Source organism: Aegilops tauschii, chromosome 3 (assembly GCF_002575655.3).
Source record: "Aegilops tauschii subsp. strangulata cultivar AL8/78 chromosome 3, Aet v6.0, whole genome shotgun sequence".
NCBI classification, from domain to species: Eukaryota; Viridiplantae; Streptophyta; class Magnoliopsida; order Poales; family Poaceae; genus Aegilops; species Aegilops tauschii.
In genome coordinates, this window is record NC_053037.3 from 620,944,246 (window position 1) to 620,966,723 (window position 22,478).

The 22,478-nt window shown below is 47.1% G+C and overlaps 1 protein-coding gene across 1 annotated transcript; it reads left to right on the forward strand.

Moving 5' to 3' along the window:
- The first annotated feature begins 15,568 nt into the window (after positions 1-15,568).
- Positions 15,569-20,959, forward strand: LOC109784081 (cyclin-A2-1). The gene is made up of 12 exons (XM_045233997.2): positions 15,569-16,083; positions 16,966-17,274; positions 17,379-17,682; positions 17,989-18,095; positions 18,301-18,393; positions 19,063-19,196; positions 19,400-19,475; positions 19,572-19,648; positions 19,738-19,771; positions 19,865-20,014; positions 20,092-20,232; positions 20,368-20,959. Exons 2-12 carry the CDS (start codon positions 16,972-16,974, stop codon positions 20,464-20,466), a joined length of 1,518 nt encoding a protein of 505 aa, XP_045089932.1. The 5' UTR covers positions 15,569-16,083; positions 16,966-16,971; the 3' UTR covers positions 20,467-20,959.
- The last annotated feature ends 1,519 nt before the right edge of the window (positions 20,960-22,478 follow it).

The following is a 22,478-nucleotide window of genomic DNA, read 5'->3' on the forward strand; positions in this document are numbered from 1 at the left end:
CAAGTTCCACTTTCCTCCCACTTACTTCCTTCGAGAGAAACTCTTTCTCCAGAAAGGACCCGTTCTTGGCAACGAAGATCTTGCCTTCGGATCTGAGGTAGAAGGTATACCCAATAGTTTCCTTAGGGTATCCTATGAAGACGCATTTTTCCGACTTGGGTTCGAGCTTTTCAGGTTGAAGTTTCTTGACATAAGCATCGCATCCCCAAACTTTTAGAAATGACAGCTTAGGTTTCTTCCCAAACCATAATTCATACGGTGTCGTCTCAACGGATTTCGACGGAGCCCTATTTAAAGTGAATGCGGCAGTCTCTCAAGCATAGCCCCAAAATGAGAGCGGTAGATCGGTAAGAGACATCATAGATCGCACCATATCCAATAGAGTGCGATTACGACGTTCGGACACACCATTTCGCTGAGGTGTTCCAGGCGGCGTGAGTTGTGAAACGATTCCACATTTCCTTAAGTGCGCACCAAATTCATGACTTAAATATTCTCCACCACGATCTGATCGTAAGAATTTTATTTTTCTGTCACGTTGATTCTCAACCTCACTCTGAAATTCCTTGAACTTTTCAAAGGTTTCAGACTTGTGTTTCATTAGGTAGACATACCCATATCTACTTAAATCATCAGTGAGAGTGAGAACATAACGATATCCTCCGCGAGCCTCAACACTCATTGGACCGCACACATCGGTATGTATGATTTCCAATAAGTTGGTTGCTCGCTCCATTGTTCCGGAGAACGGAGTCTTGGTCATCTTACCCATGAGGCATGGTTCGCACATGTCAAATGATTCGTAATCAAGAGACTCCAAAAGTCCATCTGCATGGAGCTTCTTCATGCGCTTGACACCAATGTGACCAAGGCGGCAGTGCCACAAGTATGTGGGACTATCATTATCAACTTTACATCTTTTGGTATTCACACTATGAATATGTGTAACATCACGTTCGAGATTCATCAAGAATAAACCATTAACCAGCGGGGCATGACCATAAAACATATCTCTCAAATAAATAGAACAACCATTATTCTCAGATTTAAATGAGTAGCCATCTCGAATTAAACGAGATCCAGATACAATGTTCATGCTCAAAGCTGGCACTAAATAACAATTATTGAGGTTTAAAACTAATCCCATAGGTAGATGCAGAGGTAGCGTGCCGACGGCGATCACATTGACCTTGGAACCATTCCCGACGCGCATCGTCACCTCGTCCTTTGCCAGTCTCCGTTTATTCCGCAGTGCCTGTTTTGAGTTACAAATATGAGCAACCGCACCGGTATCAAATACCCAGGAGCTACTACGAGTACTGGTAAGGTACACATCAATTACATGTATATCACATATACCTCTTGTGTTGCCGGCCTTCTTGTCCGCTAAGTATTTGGGCAGTTCCGCTTCCAGTGACCACTTCCCTTGCAATAAAAGCACTCAGTCTCAGGCTTGGGTCCATTCTTTGACTTCTTCCCGGCAACTGGCTTACCGGGCGCGGCAACTCCCTTGCCGTCTTTCTTGAAGTTCTTCTTACCCTTGCCCTTCTTGAACTTAGTGGTTTTATTCACCATCAACACTTGATGTTCTTTTCTGATCTCCACCTCCGCTGATTTCAGCATCGAATATACCTCAGGAATGGTCTTTTCCATCCCCTGCATATTGAAGTTCATCACAAAGCTCTTGTAGCTTGGTGGAAGCGACTGAAGGATTCTGTCAATGACCGCGTCATCCGGGAGATTAACTCCCAGCTAAGACAAGCGGTTGTGTAACCCAGACATTCTGAGTATGTGCTCACTAACAGAACTATTCTCCTCCATTTTACAGCTGAAGAACTTGTCGGAGACTTCATATCTCTCGACCCGGGCATGAGCTTGGAAAACCATTTTCAGCTCTTCGAACATCTCATATGCTCCATGCTTCTCAAAACGCTTTTGGAGCCCCGGTTCTAAGCTGTAAAGCATGCCGCACTGAACGAGGGAGTAATCATCAGCACGTGATTGCCAAGCGTTCATAACGTCTTGGTTCTCTGGGATTGGTGCTTCACCTAGCGGTGCTTCTAAGACATAATCTTTCTTGGCTGCTATGAGGATGATCCTCAGATTCCGGACCCAGTCCGTATAGTTGCTGCCATCATCTTTCAGCTTGGTTTTCTCTAGGAACGCATTGAAGTTGAGGACAACGTGGGCCATTTGATCTACAAGACATATTGTAAAGATTTTAGACTAAGTTCATGATAATTAAGTTCATATAATCAAATTATTCAATGAACTCCCACTCAGATAGACATCCCTCTAGTCATCTAAGTGAAACATGATCCGAGTTAACTAGGCCGTGTCCGATCATCACGTGAGACGGACTAGTCAAGATCGGTGAACATCTCCATGTTGATCGTATCTTCTATACGACTCATGCTCGACCTTTCGGTCCTCCGTGTTCCGAGGCCATGTCTGTACATGCTAGGCTCGTCAAGTCAACCTAAGTGTATTGCGTGTGTTCCGAGGCTATGTCTGTACATGCTAGGCTCGTCAACACCCGTTGTATGCGAACGTTAGAATCTATCACACCCGATCATCACATGGTGCTTCGAAACAACGAACCTTCGCAACGGTGCACAGTTAGGGTGAACACTTTCTTGAAATTATTATAAGGGATCATCTTACTTACTACCGTCGTTCTAAGCAAATAAGATGCAAAACATGATAAACATCACATGCAATCAAATAGTGACATGATATGGCCAATATCATTTTGCTCCTTTGATCTCCATCTTCGGGGCACCATGATCATCTTCGTCACCGGCATGACACCATGATCTCCATCATTGTGTCTTCATGAAGTTGTCACGCCAACGATTACTTCTACTTACATGGCTAACGCGTTTAGCAATAAAGTAAAGTAATTTACATGGTGTTATTCAATGACACGCAGGTCATACAAAATAATAAATACAACTCCTATGGCTCCTGCCGGTTGTCATACTCATCGACATGCAAGTCGTGATTCCTATTACAAGAATATGATCAATCTCATACATCACATATATCATTCATCACATCTTCTGGCCATATCACATCACATAGCACATGCTGCAAAAATAAGTTAGACGTCCTCTAATTGTTGTTGCAAGTTTTTTACGTGGCTTGTAGGTTTCTAGCAAGAACGTTTCTTACCTACGTATGACCACAACGTGATATGCCAATTTCTATTTACCCTTCATAAGGACCCTTTTCATCGAATCCGTTCCGACTAAAGTGGGAGAGACAGACACCCGGTAGCCACCTTATGCAACTAGTGCATGTCAGTCGGTGGAACCTGTCTCACGTAAGCGTACGTGTAAGGTCGGTCCGGGCCGCTTCATCCCACAATACCGCCGAAACAAGATAAGACTAGTAGCGGCAAGAAGAATTGGCAACATCTACGCCCACAACTGCTTTGTGTTCTACTCGTGCATAGTAACTACGCATAGGCCTGGCTCATGATGCCACTGTTGGGGATCGTAGCAGAATTTTAAAATTTTCCTACGCTCACCAAGATCCATCTATGGAGTATACTAGCAACGAGGGGAAAGGAGTGCATCTACATCCCTTGTAGATCGCGAGCGGAAGCGTTCCAATGAACGAGGTTGATGAAGTCGTACTCGCCGTGATCCAAATCACCGATGACCGAGTGCCGAACGGACGGCACCTCCGCGTTCAACACACGTACGGTGCAGCGACGTTCTCCTCCTTCTTGATCCAGCAAGGGGGAAGGAGAGGTTGATGGAGATCCAGCAGCACGACGGCGTGGTGGTGGATGTAGCGGGGTCTCGGCAGGGCTTCGCCGAGCTTCTGCGAGAGGGAGAGGTGTTGCACGGGAGGAGGGAGGCGCCCAAGGCTGTTGTGTTGCTGCCCTCCCTCTCCCCACCCCTTTATATAGGCCCCCTGGGAGGGGGGCGCCGGCCAAGCCCCATCTACATGGGGAGGGGGGGCGGCGGCCAGGGGGGAACTTGCCCCCCAAGGCAAGTGGGGCGCCCCCCCCCCCCCCCCACCCTAGGGTTTCCAACCCTAGGCGCAGGGGGAGGCCCATGGGGGGCGCCCCAGCCCACTAAGGGCTGGTTCCCTTCCCACTTCAGCCCATGGGGCCCTCCGGGATAGGTGGCCCCACCCGGTGGACCCCCGGGACCCTTCCGGTGGTCCCGGTACAATACCGATAACCCTCGAGACTTTCCCGGTGGCCAAAACTGGACTTCCTATATATAATTCTTCACCTCCAGACCATTTCGGAACTCCTCGTGACGTCCGGGATCTCATCCAGGACTCCGAACAACTTTCGGGTTTCCGCATACTCATATCTCTACAACCCTAGCGTCACCGAACCTTAAGTGTGTAGACCCTACGGGTTCGGGAGACATGCAGACATGACCGAGACGCCTCTCCGGTCAATAACCAACAGCGGGATCTGGATACCCATGTTGGCTCCCACATGTTCCACGATGATCTCATCGGATGAACCACGATGTCGAGGATTCAATCAATCCCGTATACAATTCCCTTTGTCAATCGGTATGTTACTTGCCCGAGATTCGATCGTCGGTATCCCAATACCTTGTTCAATCTCGTTACCGGCAAGTCTCTTTACTCGTACCGCAATGCATGATCCCGTGACTAACGCCTTAGTCACATTGAGCTCATTATGATGATGCATTACCGAGTGGGCCCAGAGATACCTCTCCGTCATACGGAGTGACAAATCCCAGTCTCGATCCGTGCCAACCCAACAGACACTTTCAGAGATACCTGTAGTGTACCTTTATAGTCACCCAGTTACGTTGTGACGTTTGGTACACCCAAAGCACTCCTACGGCATCCGGGAGTTACACGATCTAATGGTCTAAGGATAAGATACTTGACATTGGAAAAGCTCTAGCAAACGAACTACACGATCTTTGTGCTATGCTTAGGATTGGGTCTTGTCCATCACATCATTCTCCTAATGATGTGATCCCATTAGCAATGACATCCAATGTCCATAGTCAGGAAACCATGACTATCTGTTGATCAACGAGCTAGTCAACTAGAGGCTTACTAGGGACACGTTGTGGTCTATGTATTCACACATGTATTACGATTTCCGGATAACACAATTATAGCATGAATAATAGACAATTATCATGAACAAAGAAATATAATAATAACCATTTATTATTGCCTCTAGGGCATATTTCCAACAAGTATATAGTCCGGCTGTCCGAGGACCCCCTAATTCAGGACTCCCTCACCCCCCTCCACAGTTTACTCATCCGGTCATAGCGCCGTAGTGCTTAGGCGAAGCCCTGCGCGGATCACATCACCATCACCGTCACCACGCCATCGTGCTGACGGAACTCTCCCTCGGCCCTCTACTGGATCAAGAGTTCGAGGGACGTCATCGAGCTGAACGTGTGCTGAACACGGAGGTGCCGTACGTTCGGTACTTGGATCGGTTGGATCATGAAGACGTTCGACTACATCAACCGCGTTAACCTAACGCTTCCGCTTTCGGTCTACGAGGGTACGTGGACACACTCTCCCCCTCTCGTTGCTATGCATCTCCTAGATAGATCTTGCGTGATCGTAGGAATTTTTTTGAAATTGCATGCTACGTTCCCAAACAGTGGCATCCGAGCCAGGTCTATGTGTAGATGATATGCACGAGTAGAACACAAAGAGTTGTGGGCGATAATAGTCATACTGCTTACCACCAACGTCTTACTTTGATTCGACGGTATTGTTGGATGAAGCGGCCTGGACCAACATTACATGACCACGTTCATGAGACCGGTTCTACCGACTTGCTTTGCACACAGGTGACTGGCGGGTGTCTGTTTCTCCAACTTTAGTTGAATCAAGTTTGACTACGGCCGGTCCTTGTTGAAGGTTAAAATAGCAAACTTGACGAAAAATCGTTGTGGTTTTGATGCGTAGGTAAGAACGGTTCTTGCTAGAAGCACGTAGCAGCCACGTAAACTTGCAACAACAAAGTAGAGGACGTCTAACTTGTTTTTGCAGGGCATGTTGTGATGTGATATGGTCCAGACGTGATGAGATATAAATTGTTGTATGAGATGATCATGTTTTGTAAAAGTTACCGGCAACTGGCAGGAGCCTTATGGTTGTCGCTTTATTGTATGAAATGCAATCGCCATGTAATTGTTTTACTTTATATCTCTAAGCGGTAGCGATAGTCGTAGAAGCAACAGTTGGTGAGACGACAACGACGCTGCGATGGAGATCAAGGTATCAAACCGGTGACGATGGAGATTATGACGGTGCTTTGAAGATGGAGATCAAAGGGACGAGATGATGATGACCATATCATGTCACACATTTACATACTCTACACCAGGTATGAGGGAATATTTACATTTCTAAAGGGCCAGTGCATTGTTGTAAATTTTTCCATTAAAGTGATTGTCAATTTTTTTGTTATCAATAGTGGCTTAAGCTATCTCGTAAAGCTATTGTAGATGTGCCTTGGTACTCCTACAATACTCAGACGGTTTTTTGAGATTGCTACCCGGTAGACACATTTACTAACCACCCTCGGACAAAAGGAAAACTGAAATAATGTAAAATTAAACATTTCTTACAACATGAGGCAACCTCCATCGTTCAATATCCAATCAAGACAAGCAACCCCAGCTAACATGAACTTCTTTAGATCGCGCGGTAGAGGAAGAGTCATTCTAAGATCATATAGAACACAAAGAGACATATATGTAGGATGGAGGAAGGAGTAATTCAACAGTAAAAAAGGTCGGCATTGTCGCCTGATGTACGTGATAGTCAAAAATATATGTGGTACACATAATTGATACCGAACCATAGAATATGCTTCCTAAAGATATGTACACAAAATTGGCATTGTGTAATAGAATATATATGCCCCGTCGCAACGCACGGACATTTGTGCTAGTAAATGAAAAGGATTGCAAATCCCTTTGTATAAATTGTGATATGCCTCATCTGCTCGCCACATCGGAGTTGTTGTACTCCTTGATGCCAAATATACCACCCAACCTCGACGGGCATGCCCGTCGGCAACAACCACGTTTGTTTGCGGCCCAGATCGTAGCCTCACCATAGCTACTCGCCACGACTGGCCACGACATGCGCGACCTCGGGCGCAAGTCCCTTGCTCGTGGTGCTCCATCCCCGTCGGAAACGGCCATGGTTGTCGGCGGCTCAGCTTGCGGCACCGCCCCATCTACTTCTCTCAACCGGGCACAGCGATGCTCTTGGGCGTCTCCACTCACGGCACCATCGGGGTAATACGCAGGCAGGTTGCACGTACCTCTTGGTTGCAGCGAAGCTTTTCGCGTGCCAAGTGTGTTACTCTCCAGCCATGGCCACCCGCCAGATGTGGCGTAGCGACTGGACATGGACCTGCTGGCTACACTTCAAGTATAGAGTATGCGTGCTCATCTACTGGTTGGAACACAAGCACATAGCTAGGCGATTTGTTCATCTGCATCCGTTTATTCTGCTGGATATGCTTGTGTTGAGGTTATCCTCTTATTCATTGACAATTGGAGCAAACATAAAATGCACGAAGCATGTTGCTTTGTTGTAACTAACGGAAGATGATCACTAGGGCACAAAAGGAAGACTAAAGAACCAACAATCTATTGTTGTGCATGCCTCTACCGATCAGGATTTAGCGCTTTCTAGAAATGTCCATGAGAAGTTGTTTCACTGAAAACGCAAATTCTAGCTACATCGCCTAGATCCCCTGGTTGTCGAACCCTATCCCCTCCCATGCCGCCCCCGCGAGGCGACGGGGAGGCCCCTCAATATCCACCACCGCCTAGAGCCAACCCCTCCTCCCACCCCCTCACCGTCGCCAAGGGGCGCGGCCGGGCGAAACCCGACCGCCGGCGGGGCATCCTCCTCCACATGCGCGACGGGGCGGCGCAGGGCGGTTCCCTTGGGCCTGGGCGCGGTGCTCGCGTAGGGTGCCGCAGCACGACGGCTCACCGGCATGGAAGCCATGCGGGGGTGCAGATGCGGCGTGAGGGGCTGCGTGGCCGGTGGTGCTCGCCTGCATTGCGGTGGCCGGATTTGGCCGGCAGGTGGAGCGGGCCGCATCGGTATGGGCCGGTGGCTGCTGTGCTGGGTCTTGGTGGTAGTGGCCACGACTTGGTGGTGCTCTGCACCTGCGGGGACGTTGCAGCAGCTCGTCACGGTGGTGGTTCCCCTCCTGGGCTTGGTCTGCTCATGGGCCGAGACGGGTTGGGATGGGGGTGCGGGCTAGTAGTGGCGACGGCGACGCGGTGGCCGTGGTCCAGCTGGCGGCGCAGGGTGGTGTCCTGGCGTCTTCCCTTTTCCTTGGTCGGTGCCGGCAGCATGCAGGGCTGGTGTAGCTGCGCGCACAACAATGTCATCTTCTTCTAGGGTTTGTGCTCGGGCAGGCCAGATCTGGGCCCGAGGCAGATCGAGGCTTGTTCCTTGGGTAGGTGAGGTCGGGCTCGTCCTGGGATGTGCCCGTGAGGGGTGTCTTCGCGGGTGCGGTGGGCAGTGGTGGTGGTCCTAACGAAGCTGCACCGGCCACCGTTGAAGGAAATACGCCCTAGAGGCAATAATAAAGTTGTTATTTATAATTCCTTATATCATGATAAATTTATTATTCATGCTAGAATTGTATTAACCGGAAACTTAGTACATGTGTGAATACATAGACAAACAGAGTGACACTAGTATGCCTCTACTTGACTAGCTCGTTGAATCAAAGATGGTTAAGTTTCCTAGCCATAGACATGAGTTGTCATTTGATTAACGGGATCACATCATTAGAGAATGATGTGATTGACTTGATCCATTCCGTTAGCTTAGCACTTGATCGTATAGTATGTTGCTACTGCTTTCTTCATGACTTATACATGTTCCTATGACTATGATATTATGCAACTCCCGAATACCGGAGGAACACTTTGTGTGCTACCAAACGTCACAACGTAACTGGGTGATTATAAAGGTGCTCTACAGGTGTCTCCGATGGTACTTGTTGAGTTGGCATAGATCCAGATTAGGATTTGTCACTCCGATTGTCGGAGAGGTATCTCTGGGCCCTCTCGGTAATCCACATCACTATAAGCCTTGCAAGCAATGTGACTAATGAGTTAGTTGCGGGATGATGCATTACCGAACGAGTAAAGAGACTTGCCGGTAACGAGATTGAACTAGTTATTGAGATACCGACGATCGAATCTCGGGCAAGTAACATACCGATGACAAAGGGAACAACGTATGTTGTTATGCGGTTTGACCGATAAAGATCTTCGTAGAATCATTGTTAAGGAAATCGTTAACTGGTAGCTGCTCGGTTAGCTGGCGAGTAGGGGGCTAATAGGCTAATCGGCAAGTTAATCGGCCATTTAATCAATTAATCGGATGATTTTATCAGTTTATTGGCTACTCGGTAACCTAATGAGTAGGGATTAATCTGCAAGTTAACCGGTTAATCGGACGAATTTTGGAACAGGGCGTAGAATATGTGGGAGCAAATATGAACATCCAGGTTCCACTATTGGTTATTGACCGGCGACGTGTCTCGGTCATGTCTACATAGTTCTCGAACCCGTAGGTTCCGCACGCTTAACGTTCGGTGACGATCGGTATTATGAGTTTATATGTTTTGATGTACCAAATATAGTTCAGAGTCCCGGATTTGATCACGAACATAACGAGGAGTCTCAAAATGGTCGAGACATAAAGATTGATATATTGGATGACTATATTCGGACACCGGATGAGTTCCGGGGGTCACCGGATAATTATCGGAGTGCCGGGGGGTTATCGGAACCCCCGGGGGAACTATTGGGCCAACATGGGCCATAGGGAAGAGGGGAGGCAGCCCACAAGGGGCAGCCGCGCCACCTCCCTATAGGGAGTCCGAATTGGACTAGGGAAGGGGGCGCGCCCCCCCTTTCCTTCTCCTCTCCCTCTCCTTCCTTCCCCCCTCCCTCCTCCTAGTTGGACTAGGAAAGGGGGAGTCCTACTCCTACTAGGAGGAGGACTCCTCCCCCTCCTTGGCGCACCCCAAGGGTCGGCCAGCCTTCCCCCTTCCTCCTTTATATACGGGGACAGGGGGGCACCCTAGAACACACAAGTTGATCATTGATCTCTTAGCCGTGTGCGGTGCCCCCCTCCACCATAATCCACCTCGGTCATATCGTTGTTGTGCTTAGGCGAAGCCCTGTGCCGGTAGCTTCATCACCACCGTCATCACGCTGTCGTGCTGACGAAGCTCTCCCTCGACACTCTGCTGGATCGTGAGTTCGTGGGACGTCACCGAGCTGAATGTGTGCAGATCGCGGAGGTGTCGTACTTTCGGTGCTAGGATTGGTCGATCGTGAAGACGTATGACTACATCAACCGCGTTGTCATAACGCTTCCGCTTACTGTCTACGAGGGTACGTAGACAACACTCTCCCCTCTCGTTGCTATGCATCACCATGATCTTGCGTGTGCGTAGGAATTTTTTTAAATTACTACGTTCCCCAACAGTGGCATCCAAGACAGGTTTATGCGTAGATGTTATATGCACGAGTACAACACAAGTGAGTTGTGGGCGATAATAGTCATACTGCTTACCAGCATGTCATCCTTTGATTCGGCGGTATTGTTGGATGAAGCGGCCCGGACCGACATTATGCGTACGCTTATGCGAGACTGGTTCTACCGACGTGCTTCGCACACAGGTGGCTGGCGGGTGTCAGTTTCTCCAACTTTAGTTGAATCGAGTGTGGCTACGCCCGGTCCTTGTTGAAGGTTAAAAGAACACATACTTGATGAAAAATCGGTGTGATTTTCATGCGTAGGTAAGAACGGTTCTTACTCAGCCCGTAGCAGCCACGTAAAACTTGCAACAACAAAGTAGAGGAAGTCTAACTTGTTTTTGCAGGGCATGTTGTGATGTGATATGGTCAAGACATGATTATTGTGTAATCTAGATTATTGACTCTAGTGCAAGTGGGAGACTGAAGGAAATATGCCCTAGAGGCAATAATAAAGTTGTTATTTATATTTCCTTATATCATGATAAATGTTTATTATTCATGCTAGAATTGTATTAACCGGAAACTTAGTACATGTGTGAATACATAGACAAACAGAGTGTCACTAGTATGCCTCTACTTGACTAGCTCGTTGAATCAAATATGGTTAAGTTTCCTAGCCATAGACATGCGTTGTCATTTGATTAACGGGATCACATCATTAGAGAATGATGTGATTGACTTGACCCATTCCATTAGCTTAGCACTTGATCGTTTAGTATGTTGCTATTGCTTTCTTCATGACTTATACATGTTCCTATGACTATGAGATTATGCAACTCCCGTTTACCGGAGGAACACTTTGTGTGCTACCAAACGTCACAACGTAACTGGGTGATTATAAAGGTGCTCTACAGGTGTCTCTGATGGTACTTGTTGAGTTGGCATAGATCGAGATTAGGATTTGTCACTCCGATTTTCGGAGAGGTATCTCTGGGCTCTCTTGGTAATGCACATCACTATAAGCCTTGCAAGCAATGTGACTAATGAGTTAGTTGCGGGATGATGCATTACGGAACGAGTAAAGAGACTTGCCGGTAACGAGATTGAACTAGGTATTGAGATACCGACGATCGAATCTCGGGCAAGTAACATACCGATGACAAAGGGAACAACGTATGTTGTTATGCGCTTTGACCGATAAATATCTTCGTAGAATATGTGGGAGCCAATATGAACATCCAGGTTCTGCTATTGGTTATTGACCGGAGACGTGTCTCGGTCATGTCTACATAGTTCTCGAACCCGTAGGGTCCGCACGCTTAACGTTCGGTAACGATCGGTATTACGATTTTATGTGTTTTGATGTACCGAAGATAGTTCGGAGTCCCGGATGTGATCACGGACATGACGAGGAGTCTCGAAATGGTCGAGACATAAAGATTGATATATTGGATGACTATATTCAGACACCGGATGAGTTCCGGGGGTCACCGGATAATTATCGGAGTGCTGGGGGGTTATCGGAACCCCCGGGGGAACTATTGGGCCTACATGGGCCATAGGGAAGAGGGGAGGAAGCCCACAAGGGGCAGCTGCGCCCCCTCCCTATAGGGAGTCCGAATTGGACTAGGGAAGGGGGCGCGCCCCCCCTTTCCTTCTCTCCCTCTCCTTCCTTCCCCCTCCCTCCTCCTAGTTGGACTAGGAAAGGGGGAGTCCTACTCCTACTCGGAGGAGGACTCCTCCCCCTCCTTGGCATGCCCGAAGGGCCGGCCGGCCTCCCCCCTTGCTCCTTTATATACGGGGGCAGGGGGCACCCTAGAACACACAAGTTGATCATTGATCTCTTAGCCGTGTGCGGTGCCCCCCTCCACCATAATCCACCTCGGTCATATCGTTGCAGTGCTTAGGCGAAGCCCTGCGCCGGTAGCTTCATCATCACCATCATCACGCCGTCGTGCTGACGAAGCTCTCCCTCGACACTCTGCTGGATCGTGAGTTCGTGGGACATCACCGAGCTGAACATGTGCAGATCGCGGAGGTGCCGTACTTTCGGTGCTAGGATCGGTCGATCATGAAGACGTACGACTACATCAACCGCATTGTCATAACGCTTCCGCTTACGGTCTACGAGGGTACGTAGACAACACTCTCCCCTCTCGTTGCTATGCATCACCATGATCTTGCGTGTGCGTAGGATTTTTTTTGAAATTACTACGTTCCCCAACATATGGATCATCACCGATGGCCACATATTAGTCATTGTGCTGGCTCTCCAAGGCCTGTACGACGGTTGTCGGCAGTCTTAGGAATCATGTCCCCATGGTTCACTGGGACTAGCTGGGGATGCAGGTGTCGACGCCTCCTACCGTGGAGGTGTGGACCCAGATCCAGAGACTGATGCCGGGCTAGGAGTGAAAGCAAGGCCTTCTACTCTTCCTGATGTGGTTGGTGTGTCATGAGGTGGTCGGGTGGTGATGTCTTAGGGCGGGGATGCCGGGGTGGCGGCCCCGGATGGTGGTCCCCATGCTTGGCTCTCCGGCGGGCCTCATGGCAGCGGTGGTGGCTTACCCTTTTGGTTGTGTGGGCGGCAAGGGGTAGAGGTTGGTGGCTCAGACACGTTTCATATCATTGACATAGGTGTTGCCCAGATCCAGGGAGTTGGAACTCGCCACACATGGCTTGGTGTCATCGTGATGGCATGGGTGAGTTGCCGAGCGAAAGCTCCGCGCTTTGGCGCCACCGCCACCAATGCCCAACGGGCGCCGCTATCTTCTTGAAGACATCGTTGTGGTTCTCCTCTCCATGCCAAGGCTTCGAGTGAAGACCCATGGACTCGGCAGCGCCAACGCTCGGCGCCGTTCTCCCTCTTGAGGGCGTTTGTCGTGGAGACTAGGTGTGCTAGGGCGTGGTGTGGCGTTGTACTCTGACTTCCCCGTGTTCTCTTTCGGTAGTGTAGTCGCGCTCCCGTTATCCCAGGATCTGCTGTGTAAGAGGGCTACCTCTCCACTTTGTATCATTCGACCATGTACTTTGTTTGTTGCTTTATCTTTAAAGCGGGGCACGAGCCTGTTTCGAGAGAGAAGTTGTTTCACTCAACGAGGCCAAACAATGAGGAACTCAAGTCAAATAGTTTAGGATAGTAGATATTTTGTTCATTTTCCTTTAGTATTTTCTCCTCAAGTCAAGATACACTAGTAGAAAACGAAGCTTTATCACCGGTTCATAAGGGCCTTTAGTGCCGGTTCTGCAACCGGCACTAAAGAGTGGAGACTAAAGCCCCCCCTTTAGTACCGGTTCGGCACGAACCGCCACTAAAGGCCCACCATGTGGCATGAGCTCGCGCTGTGGTATGGGGGACCTTTAGTACCGGTTGGTGTTACCAACAGGTACTAAAGGTTTTTTTTGAATTTTTTTTCTGAAAATTTTGGGGAAAAAATTTGTTTTTTTTCAATTTTCAATTTTCTGAATTATTTGATGATTTAGTCTCTAATCACCCCTCTTAACTACTCAAGTGTGGATCACTCATTCCAAATCGTCTAACTTCTCGGCCGGTCACCCATCCTCTCACTCCCCCAGCCTGAGCACGCTTAACTTCGGAGTTCTATTCCCTCTACTTTCCAAGTCTGCACTTGTTGTTTTCCTGACAAATGTAAGCTGACAATCCTATTAACCCTCAGCAGTTTAGCTTGAGCATTAGGTCACACGTTTCACCGTTTGAGTTTGAAATTATTATTCTAAAAAACAGTAATTATTTAGTAACACTAATATTTTTTGAATAAGTTTGACCATAGTTTGACCACAATTTGACCATAGTTTGACCAGATTTGACCAAAATTCAAAAAATTGAAATAATTATTTAGTAACACTAATATTCTTGAATAATTATGTAGTAACATTAATACTTCTTGAATAAGTAGTTTGACCATAGTTTGACTATATTTAACCAAAAAAACTGAAATTTGAGCATATCTTTTTTTCCTCTTGGAATTTGAGAATTCTAAAAAATTGCAAACAGGCCATATGCTGTCAAAATCGTATGCGGATTTTTGTGCTGATTTTTTTGATATATTATACTTTTTTTCTGACATCGTATGCAAAAGTTATAGCCGTTTTACATTTTCCCTACACTTTTTGCAAAACATGTCCAAATTGAAGTTTTCAAAATTTCCTAACGACTATAGGTCAGACCCCTTTAGCCCCGCTTCATGGCACGAACCGGTACTAAAGGTTAGCCCTTTAGTACCGGTTTGTGCCACGAACCGGTACCAAAGGTGATCGTGGGGCCCCGGCCTGACGCCAGCCTGCCACCACCCCTTTAGTACCGGTTCGTGGCACGAACCGGTACTAAAGGTTCAACACGAATCGACATTAATGCATAACCGTTCGAACCGGCACTAATGGTACCATTAATACCGGGCCAAAATCAAACCGGGACTAATGTGTCTCAGATTAGGTCCTTTTTCTACTAGTGATAGTATAGGTGATGCAGTTTATGGAGCTTTCTTTTGTATAAATGAACTTGATGTATAGTGCGAATAAAATCTCCTGGTATTTGAATCTCTTGTGATAACAATGATGTGCAGCTTTGTAGTGTGTATCTATTGTTGTCAACTCTTGTGATAAAAGGTATTTTATAGTACCATGTAATGCACCCTGGCTAGGGACACTCTCTTTGCATGTCAAGTCATCGATTGCCGACAAAGAAGACCATGTCACGAGACTAAAAGGGAAGAACCTGGATTGGAACTCAGTTGATGCCAGCATCTCCACCGCCACCACCACCACCACGAAGGACCGAAGCGTCCGAGATCCGAAGCTGTTAATCCCAGGTGCAAACATCACGTGCTCTCCGGTGTGTGGCCGCACAAGGAGCGAGACAGAGCCAGGAGACTACCCTCCCGTGCCTCGCCTCCCTTTCTCATGCACAAACCTAACACGAGGGCTCCCTCCCGCCTTCGGGCACACAGGAGGACACCGGAGGCCGAGGGGGGACCGATCCACTAACGCGAGGGGAAAAAAAGTGTGAGCAGTTGAATCTCACTCACATTGGGCTTGGGTAGGGCCAGGCCTGCCAAAGGGATTGAACCCACGAGAGGAGGAGCGTCGTCCCCTCCTCCCCTCCCCTCCCCTCCTTGTCCTCTTCTTCTACGGCCGCCCCAAATCATCCCGCCTCCCCCCTTCAAACTTCAAACCCCCAAGGCTCGGAGGTCGCCGCCTCCGCCGCAGCCGCCCCATCCGGATCCAGCCGGCGCGGGGGAGTCTCCTCCGCGTAGATCTGGACGGGCGCCGCTAGGGTTGGTTCCCCGCCGCCGCATTCCCCCCCTCCTAAACCCTAGAGCCCGCCCGCCCCTTCCGAGCCAAGAAGCCGGCGGCCCCCTGCTCCCCGTCCCGCTCTCGGCGAACGGCTCCAGCGACGGCGGCCAGCCTCCTCCAGGGCCGCCTGCCGGCGCATCCCCCCTCGCCGCCAGATCGACGGCGGTACAGTCTTTTCTTGGTCGTTCCTCTCGGGCCTCGGCAGATCGACGCCGGCGGCGACTCCTCTCGCCCTGCCCTCCCGAGCCCGGTGAGTTCTTTCTCCGCTCCCCACCCCCCCCCCCCCCCCCCCCCCCCCCCCCCCCCCCCCCTAGATGCCATCCTTCCTTGCGCGCCGTGGTCGCCGAATTTGGGTTTCTTGTTTTCAAGAAAAGGATTTGGGTTTTTTTTTTCAAGAACTGGGGCCGACCCGCCGCCGGCCCCCTCCCCCCTGCTCCTCGTCGCCGAACGAGGCTGCCATCCTCGTGCTGCTCATCCCCACCCACATTTTAATTATTTGGATGCGCTGGCTACTTATTAAGTTTGATGGCGGCTGCCCTTTCTGCATTTTTTTCACTTACCTGAAGGACATGATTTGGGGATTTTCTTTGCCCCAAATATTACACCGGATCTATCAAATTATAGATGCACATTTCTTGTACGTGGTCCATATTTCTTGCAGGACATGTGGTAGTGGAAACAAAATGCAATCCAGGGCATTAAGCTTATCCAGAACCAGAAAGAACTACCTTTTCCACAATTTTAAAAAGAACAACGTCACCTGTATTCATATACTTGGATATAATTTGAGTCGTGCGTCTTGTGAACTGGGTTTCATGAATACGGGGTTTCATTATTTTGTCCATGGATGCAACACCTGAAAGTAATTTTGTTGAAATGATGTGTCCCAATGTAATTTAGCGGTTGCTGATATGATTTTTTATGACCTTAGAATTTATTGTCTCTTGCTCATGCTCTCCTCTCAGTACACTGGATAAACTTGTACCTTGTTTATTTAAGAGTGTTGCATGATGTTTCACGCACATCCTAGACCCTAGTCTTATTCCCCTTTCAGTTTTGCAGTGCTACTTCTTGCTATATCGTTTGCTCAGTGCATGAATCCATAATGCTATTTTCATTTTCACCCATTCAGGCTTAAATGGCTGCAAGAAAGGATAATGCAGTCCTTATTGCTTGCCAAGCTCCCAACGGCCGTGTAACACGAGCTCAAGCTGCTAATCGTGGAAGGTTTGGAGTGCCTCACCCAGCACCGGTACCTGTCAGAACTGAACGAAAACCGGCGACTAAAGGAAAGGCGAAACGGGGAGCTTCAGATGAGAACACTTGTGCAAGTGCTCTAACTTCAGCTCCACCTCCTAAAAGGCGAGCAGCACTCAAGGATGTGACAAACATAAGCTGTGCAAACTCGTTCAGAAACTGCACTGCTGTGACTAAGCTACAGGTACCAAGATGTTCCACATATTATTACAGTATCCTAGTATGATTTTTTGATGATTACCTTTTCCCGATTGTCAACTAATTTAGAATGCATTTCCTTTGTTCCAGTCAAGGCCCACACAAAAGGTAGGGCGAAATCCAAGCAAAAACAAGCAGTGCACAAAGAAGGCCCCTAAGCCACCTCTTCCTGCTGTTAGTGGAACTTCATTTGTTGTGAATGATTCTCATAATGTGGAAGAATCTCAGAAGGCAGAGCTTTTGCCACCAAAGGAGGAGCCCACTGCTCTGCTCGAAAACAAGGGATCGTTGTCATTATGGAATATTGCACGGAACAGGGAGAGTGGTGTTCATGAGCCATTCTTTCAGGGAAGAAACACAAGAGATAAATCTGAAACTGCTGACTCAAACACTGGTTAGTTAAGTTGCATTTTTCTCTCTCTACTGTTTAGCATATGGACTAAAAGAGATAAGTTGACCTAGAAGTTCAAGAAACTGTTCGGAGCTTCTCTTTGCTTGTAATGTTACACTTCTTTGCTGGCAGTCTGGTCGTATCCTGAGTATATTCCTGAATCTTAAGGTTTTTCTGTGGCCACAGAACTTAAACCTACGAAGCATACTGTAAATGTTTTTGTCCACTGAGCATTCCTGAGAAAGTTGCAGATATTTATGTATTCTGTTTTGTGGGGCAGCAGCTAAAGATTCTGTATCTTTGTTCCAGGGTACTATGTTGGCTTAAACGTTATAGACATTGACAAAGATAATGGCAATCCACAAATGTGTGCTTCCTATGCTGCAGAGATATACAGAAACCTAATGGCTGCAGAGGTATGTTTATGTTCTTTTGTAAAAGGGAAGAGCTTCTTCTACTGTTTAGACAGACTTCTAAATTCCTCATATTTTACATGACTTATTAAGTTGGGAAGAATTTCATTTTTGGATGTTTATGTTTCGTCTCTGTGCTATACTATTAGTATACTTTTTTTGTGAAAGCATTTCAACAACCGTCTTATATGCTCATGTTATTCCCCAGCTTATAAGGAGACCTAAATCAAATTACATGGAGACTTTGCAAAGGGATATCACAAAGGGCATGCGAGGAATCCTGATTGATTGGCTTGTTGAGGTTTGTTTGGATGGCTTCTGATTAAATTTATTCATAAATAGTTCAACCATGTTTTTAAGACTGTGTGAACATTCATCATTGCCATTTAACTGCACAACTTTACATACAAATTGATGTGTATAACTTGCAAATATGAAGTAATCAATCACACGTGAATGTGTTTTTTTTTACGGATGGTAGGAACTTTGCACATTCATTTCTGAGAGGAATAGAGTGCAAGGTTTCCACATCCGTCCTCGATGGACTCGATAGATCACATAAATATTCATTTCCCTTTCAAATCTCACAACTATTTGGTGTTAGTGATGGAGGATTTTATATGAGAAGTTTGAATCAGTGGTGATGATCCACCCATCCATTCTTTTTGCACCACATATAAGTTGCTGAACTGAGCCAAATGCAACATGGTCAAACTCGTGCTGTAGTGGTAACATGTGCTGTATGTATATATAGAAAATAAACACATAATAAGCCACAGAGTCCCTGTGATACTGAAGAAGTCAGAATACAATGACAGTGATCTTCAGCACCAGAAACGTACTCTACATTTCTCACATGCATATGGGAAACCTGCATTTTCTTTCACTGCAAATCAAGATCCCTGTTCAAGTTTAATCTTCACTGTTCATGAATCATGACTTCTAAGCTTATGAAGTTCTATCTTTGCAGGTTTCTGAGGAATATAAACTTGTGCCAGACACACTGTACCTCACTGTATATCTTATTGATCAATTTCTTTCTCGGAAATATATTGAAAGACAGAAACTACAACTTCTTGGAATAACTAGCATGCTGATTGCCTCGTAAGTTCACATTTGTTTGATTTTAATATTTTAACATCAAAAGCTTTGAAATTGTTAGGAAGATGTCTCATGAAAAGGTTTGCCTAGTTGCTGAAGGAGCTTACTTTGCAGCAAATGCATGAATTATGTTTATTGTTTCTGCTGCCATTGGCACCAGTGACATGTGTCAGTAGAATCATTTAAAGATCTACCTTCTTCTGCAGAAAATATGAAGAGATCTGTGCGCCTCGTGTTGAAGAATTTTGTTTCATAACTGATAACACATATACAAAAAATCAGGTACTTGTTACATGTAAAGTTTGAAGGATTGTTAATTACACATATGCAAAGTGTCATTGTTGATCTGCCGTAATTGATATCATCCTGATTGAATAGGTGCTGAAAATGGAGTGCGAAGTGCTTAATGATCTGGGGTTTCATCTTTCTGTTCCCACAATCAAAACGTTTCTGAGGTTAGTTACTCAGGACAGGATGACTAGACAGATCTTATTTCTTTTCCAATATGACATCACTGACAAGCGTTTCCTTGAAATTTTATTAGGAGATTCCTTAGAGCCGCACATGCTTCTCAAAAAGTAAGACTGGCATCCAACCATATCAGCACAGTTTTCATTTAATTTGTATGTTTGATGTCTGATGATCACTAAGTTCCCAAACTACATTTGCAGGCTCCTTGTGCAACTTTGGGCTATCTGGGCAATTATCTCGCGGAGTTGACTTTGACCGATTACAGTTTCCTGAAATTTCACCCTTCAGTGGTGGCAGCCTCGGCAGTGTTCCTTGCAAGATGGACACTCGACCAATCAGACCTGCCATGGGTTCGTATGAGAACTCTGGATGCAGACCTCTTTACATCATGTTCTATTTGCTCTAATATATGTTATGTCTCGTGCAGAACTGTACTCTCGAGCATTACACCTCATACAAAAGTTCTGATATTCAAGGATGCGTACGCGATCTATGGGAGCTGCAGCAGGGCAACACCAGCGGAAGTCCCCCCCTCAATGCCATACGCGAGAAGTACCGGCAGGAAAAGGTATGCCACAATCACCACTTGCTGCTTGAGTTCAGTAAACAGAACACCACATGAATCTTTTTTCTTGCAAGCCATACATTCATACGGTTTTTAGAATCACTTGACAGCTAATTTGTGTTTCCCATCCCATTGCAGTTTGAATGTGTAGCCAATATGCTGTCGCCGGCGATGCCTGTGTCGCTCTTCCATAGACAATCTAACGGCACCAGCCCCCTGCTGATCAACAACTCCTAGCAGCGCAGCGTCAGCCCCCTGCTGATCAACAACCTGATATTTTTCGAAGATCTTGTAGCATCCCCTTCCCATCATCCTCTCCCCCTCCGATCTGGTTGTGTTGTTATTTCCCCCCGACCTTTTTCGAGTCGTGCAGTCGTAGGCGATGGCTCACATAAATGTTGATTGAGTTCCTGTGTAGGCTGCTGATGGATGCCTAGGGCTGGTAATTGTATGATGATGATGATCCTGTCTGTCTGTGTCTGTATGATAACTGAGTGAGTTCCGCTTGATTTAGCGTAGGTTTGCGGGCGTTTCCCAGAGTTTAGTGAGTGCAATTGCAGTGCAGTGCTCGCTCTTGAGATTAGGAGAGCAACTGTAGTGAGTCCAGGATGGTTGATGTGATGTGATGTAACCTGTTGTTACAAGAACATTCGTTATTGCTTGGTTTGTAAATGAACATAAATGTAGCCTGACTGTCTACATCATGCTGAACACAAGGGTTTGTTTGTTTGTTTGTTGTTTCCTTTTCTTTGCGATGAGATGAAATGAAGAGCCAATCTTTCGTACTCCCTCTGCCGTCTCTCTAGTGTCAAAAGAATGTCTTACATTTTGAGATAGAGGGAGTAGTCTCTCTAGCTTTAATAACCGTATGAAATCATTTCAGTTGAGGAAATAAAATGGAAGTCATTTCAGTCGGTAGAAAGCCCTGTAAGAGAAATAGAGCTCTGGTTTAGGATTTGGGGATCGGAACTCAGAGGCAACTGATTTTTTGTAATTTTGGAAAATGAAGACATGAGGAGAGCTGAATGAATGTCACGTGGGAGCAGTATTGTCTATTCAGCAATGAGATGCACTAGTATTTAAATATGACGGTCAAACGGTCAACTGACACAAAGCGACGGCACTTTGGTTAAACAATACTCTATGAAGCCAGAGTGGCAGGCACGTTACGCCAGTAGTATTGTAAGGCATGTTTGATTTGAAGTTTTGAACCCAGTTAGAGCATCTCGATCCAGTAGAAATCTTCATTAGTGGAGTAAATTTAAGAGCATCTGTAGTTGTTACAGTAGTTGATTTCTTAAAAAACTTTAAGAATTAGAGGAGTAAATTTAAGAGCCACTGCACCTAGCCGAACCCTCAAACCTTATCTTTAGAGGAGTAAAAATTTTAAGAGTCACCTCCCGAAAGCAGCACAAGAAGACACATCTTTTTTTTTAAGAGCCATATGCATCTTTTCTTTTTGCCTATCTGCTTCGTCAGGCACGGTGGATCTCGCCTCTTGTCAGTGTGAGGACTTTGTTTTTAGGTGTTTCTTTAAGTTTTGATAGGATTTGGGCCATGCTCAAGAAGACAAATTTTTGAAGATGAAATTAGGTTCTCCCCACATAACATCCGTCCCGACGATGCTTCCAGGTCGTCGGAGGGCGTGCAGAGGTCTATCTCCCACGGATCTCGTGGGATCCAATCGGCGTTTGTCTTCGGTGGATCCCTTTGGATCCGGTTGTCGTTTGTCCACATATGTGTGTTTGCAGGTTGGATCCTTTTGATCTATGCTTTTCTTCATCGGCGGCGGTTGCTGTTTTGGTGCGCTGGTCCTATGTGGCCTTAGCATGATGACTTCCCGACTGTCTACTACAACAATGTTTTCTTGGCTCCGATGATAGATGGGCGTAAACCGTTTCGACGGCCGCATCCTGCCGGTTTAACCTGACGGCTTCGCCCGGCGTCCGAGGCTGCCTTGCCTCCCTATGTCAGAGCTGCCGCCGGCCGAGGGCCGCCGAAGTCGCCGCCAGCCTCGCCTTGGTTGCCTCGAGTCGCCGCAGCTCCGAGCGTGACCCGGACTGTTGCTGCCGCTCCTTCCGTCACTACGGGTCGTTTCCATGACTCGCCTCACTCATGATCCGCCGCTGCTGCCGGTCTATCACGAAGAGCCAAGCAATAAAAACAGAAGGATTGGGAGATAAGATCAGATCATATATCATTGAGCATCAGCGCACGTACGTGGGAGTTTAAACAAAAATACGAGAGAT

Coding starts and splice junctions, on each gene's coding strand:
- LOC109784081 (XM_045233997.2), top strand. CDS start 16,972: ATGGCTGCAAGAAAGGATAATGCAGTCCTTATTGCTTGCCAAGCTCCC. Junction 17,683..17,988: donor AACTGCTGACTCAAACACTG/GTTAGTTAAGTT, acceptor TCTTTGTTCCAG/GGTACTATGTTGGCTTAAAC. Junction 19,476..19,571: donor ACACATATACAAAAAATCAG/GTACTTGTTACA, acceptor CTGATTGAATAG/GTGCTGAAAATGGAGTGCGA.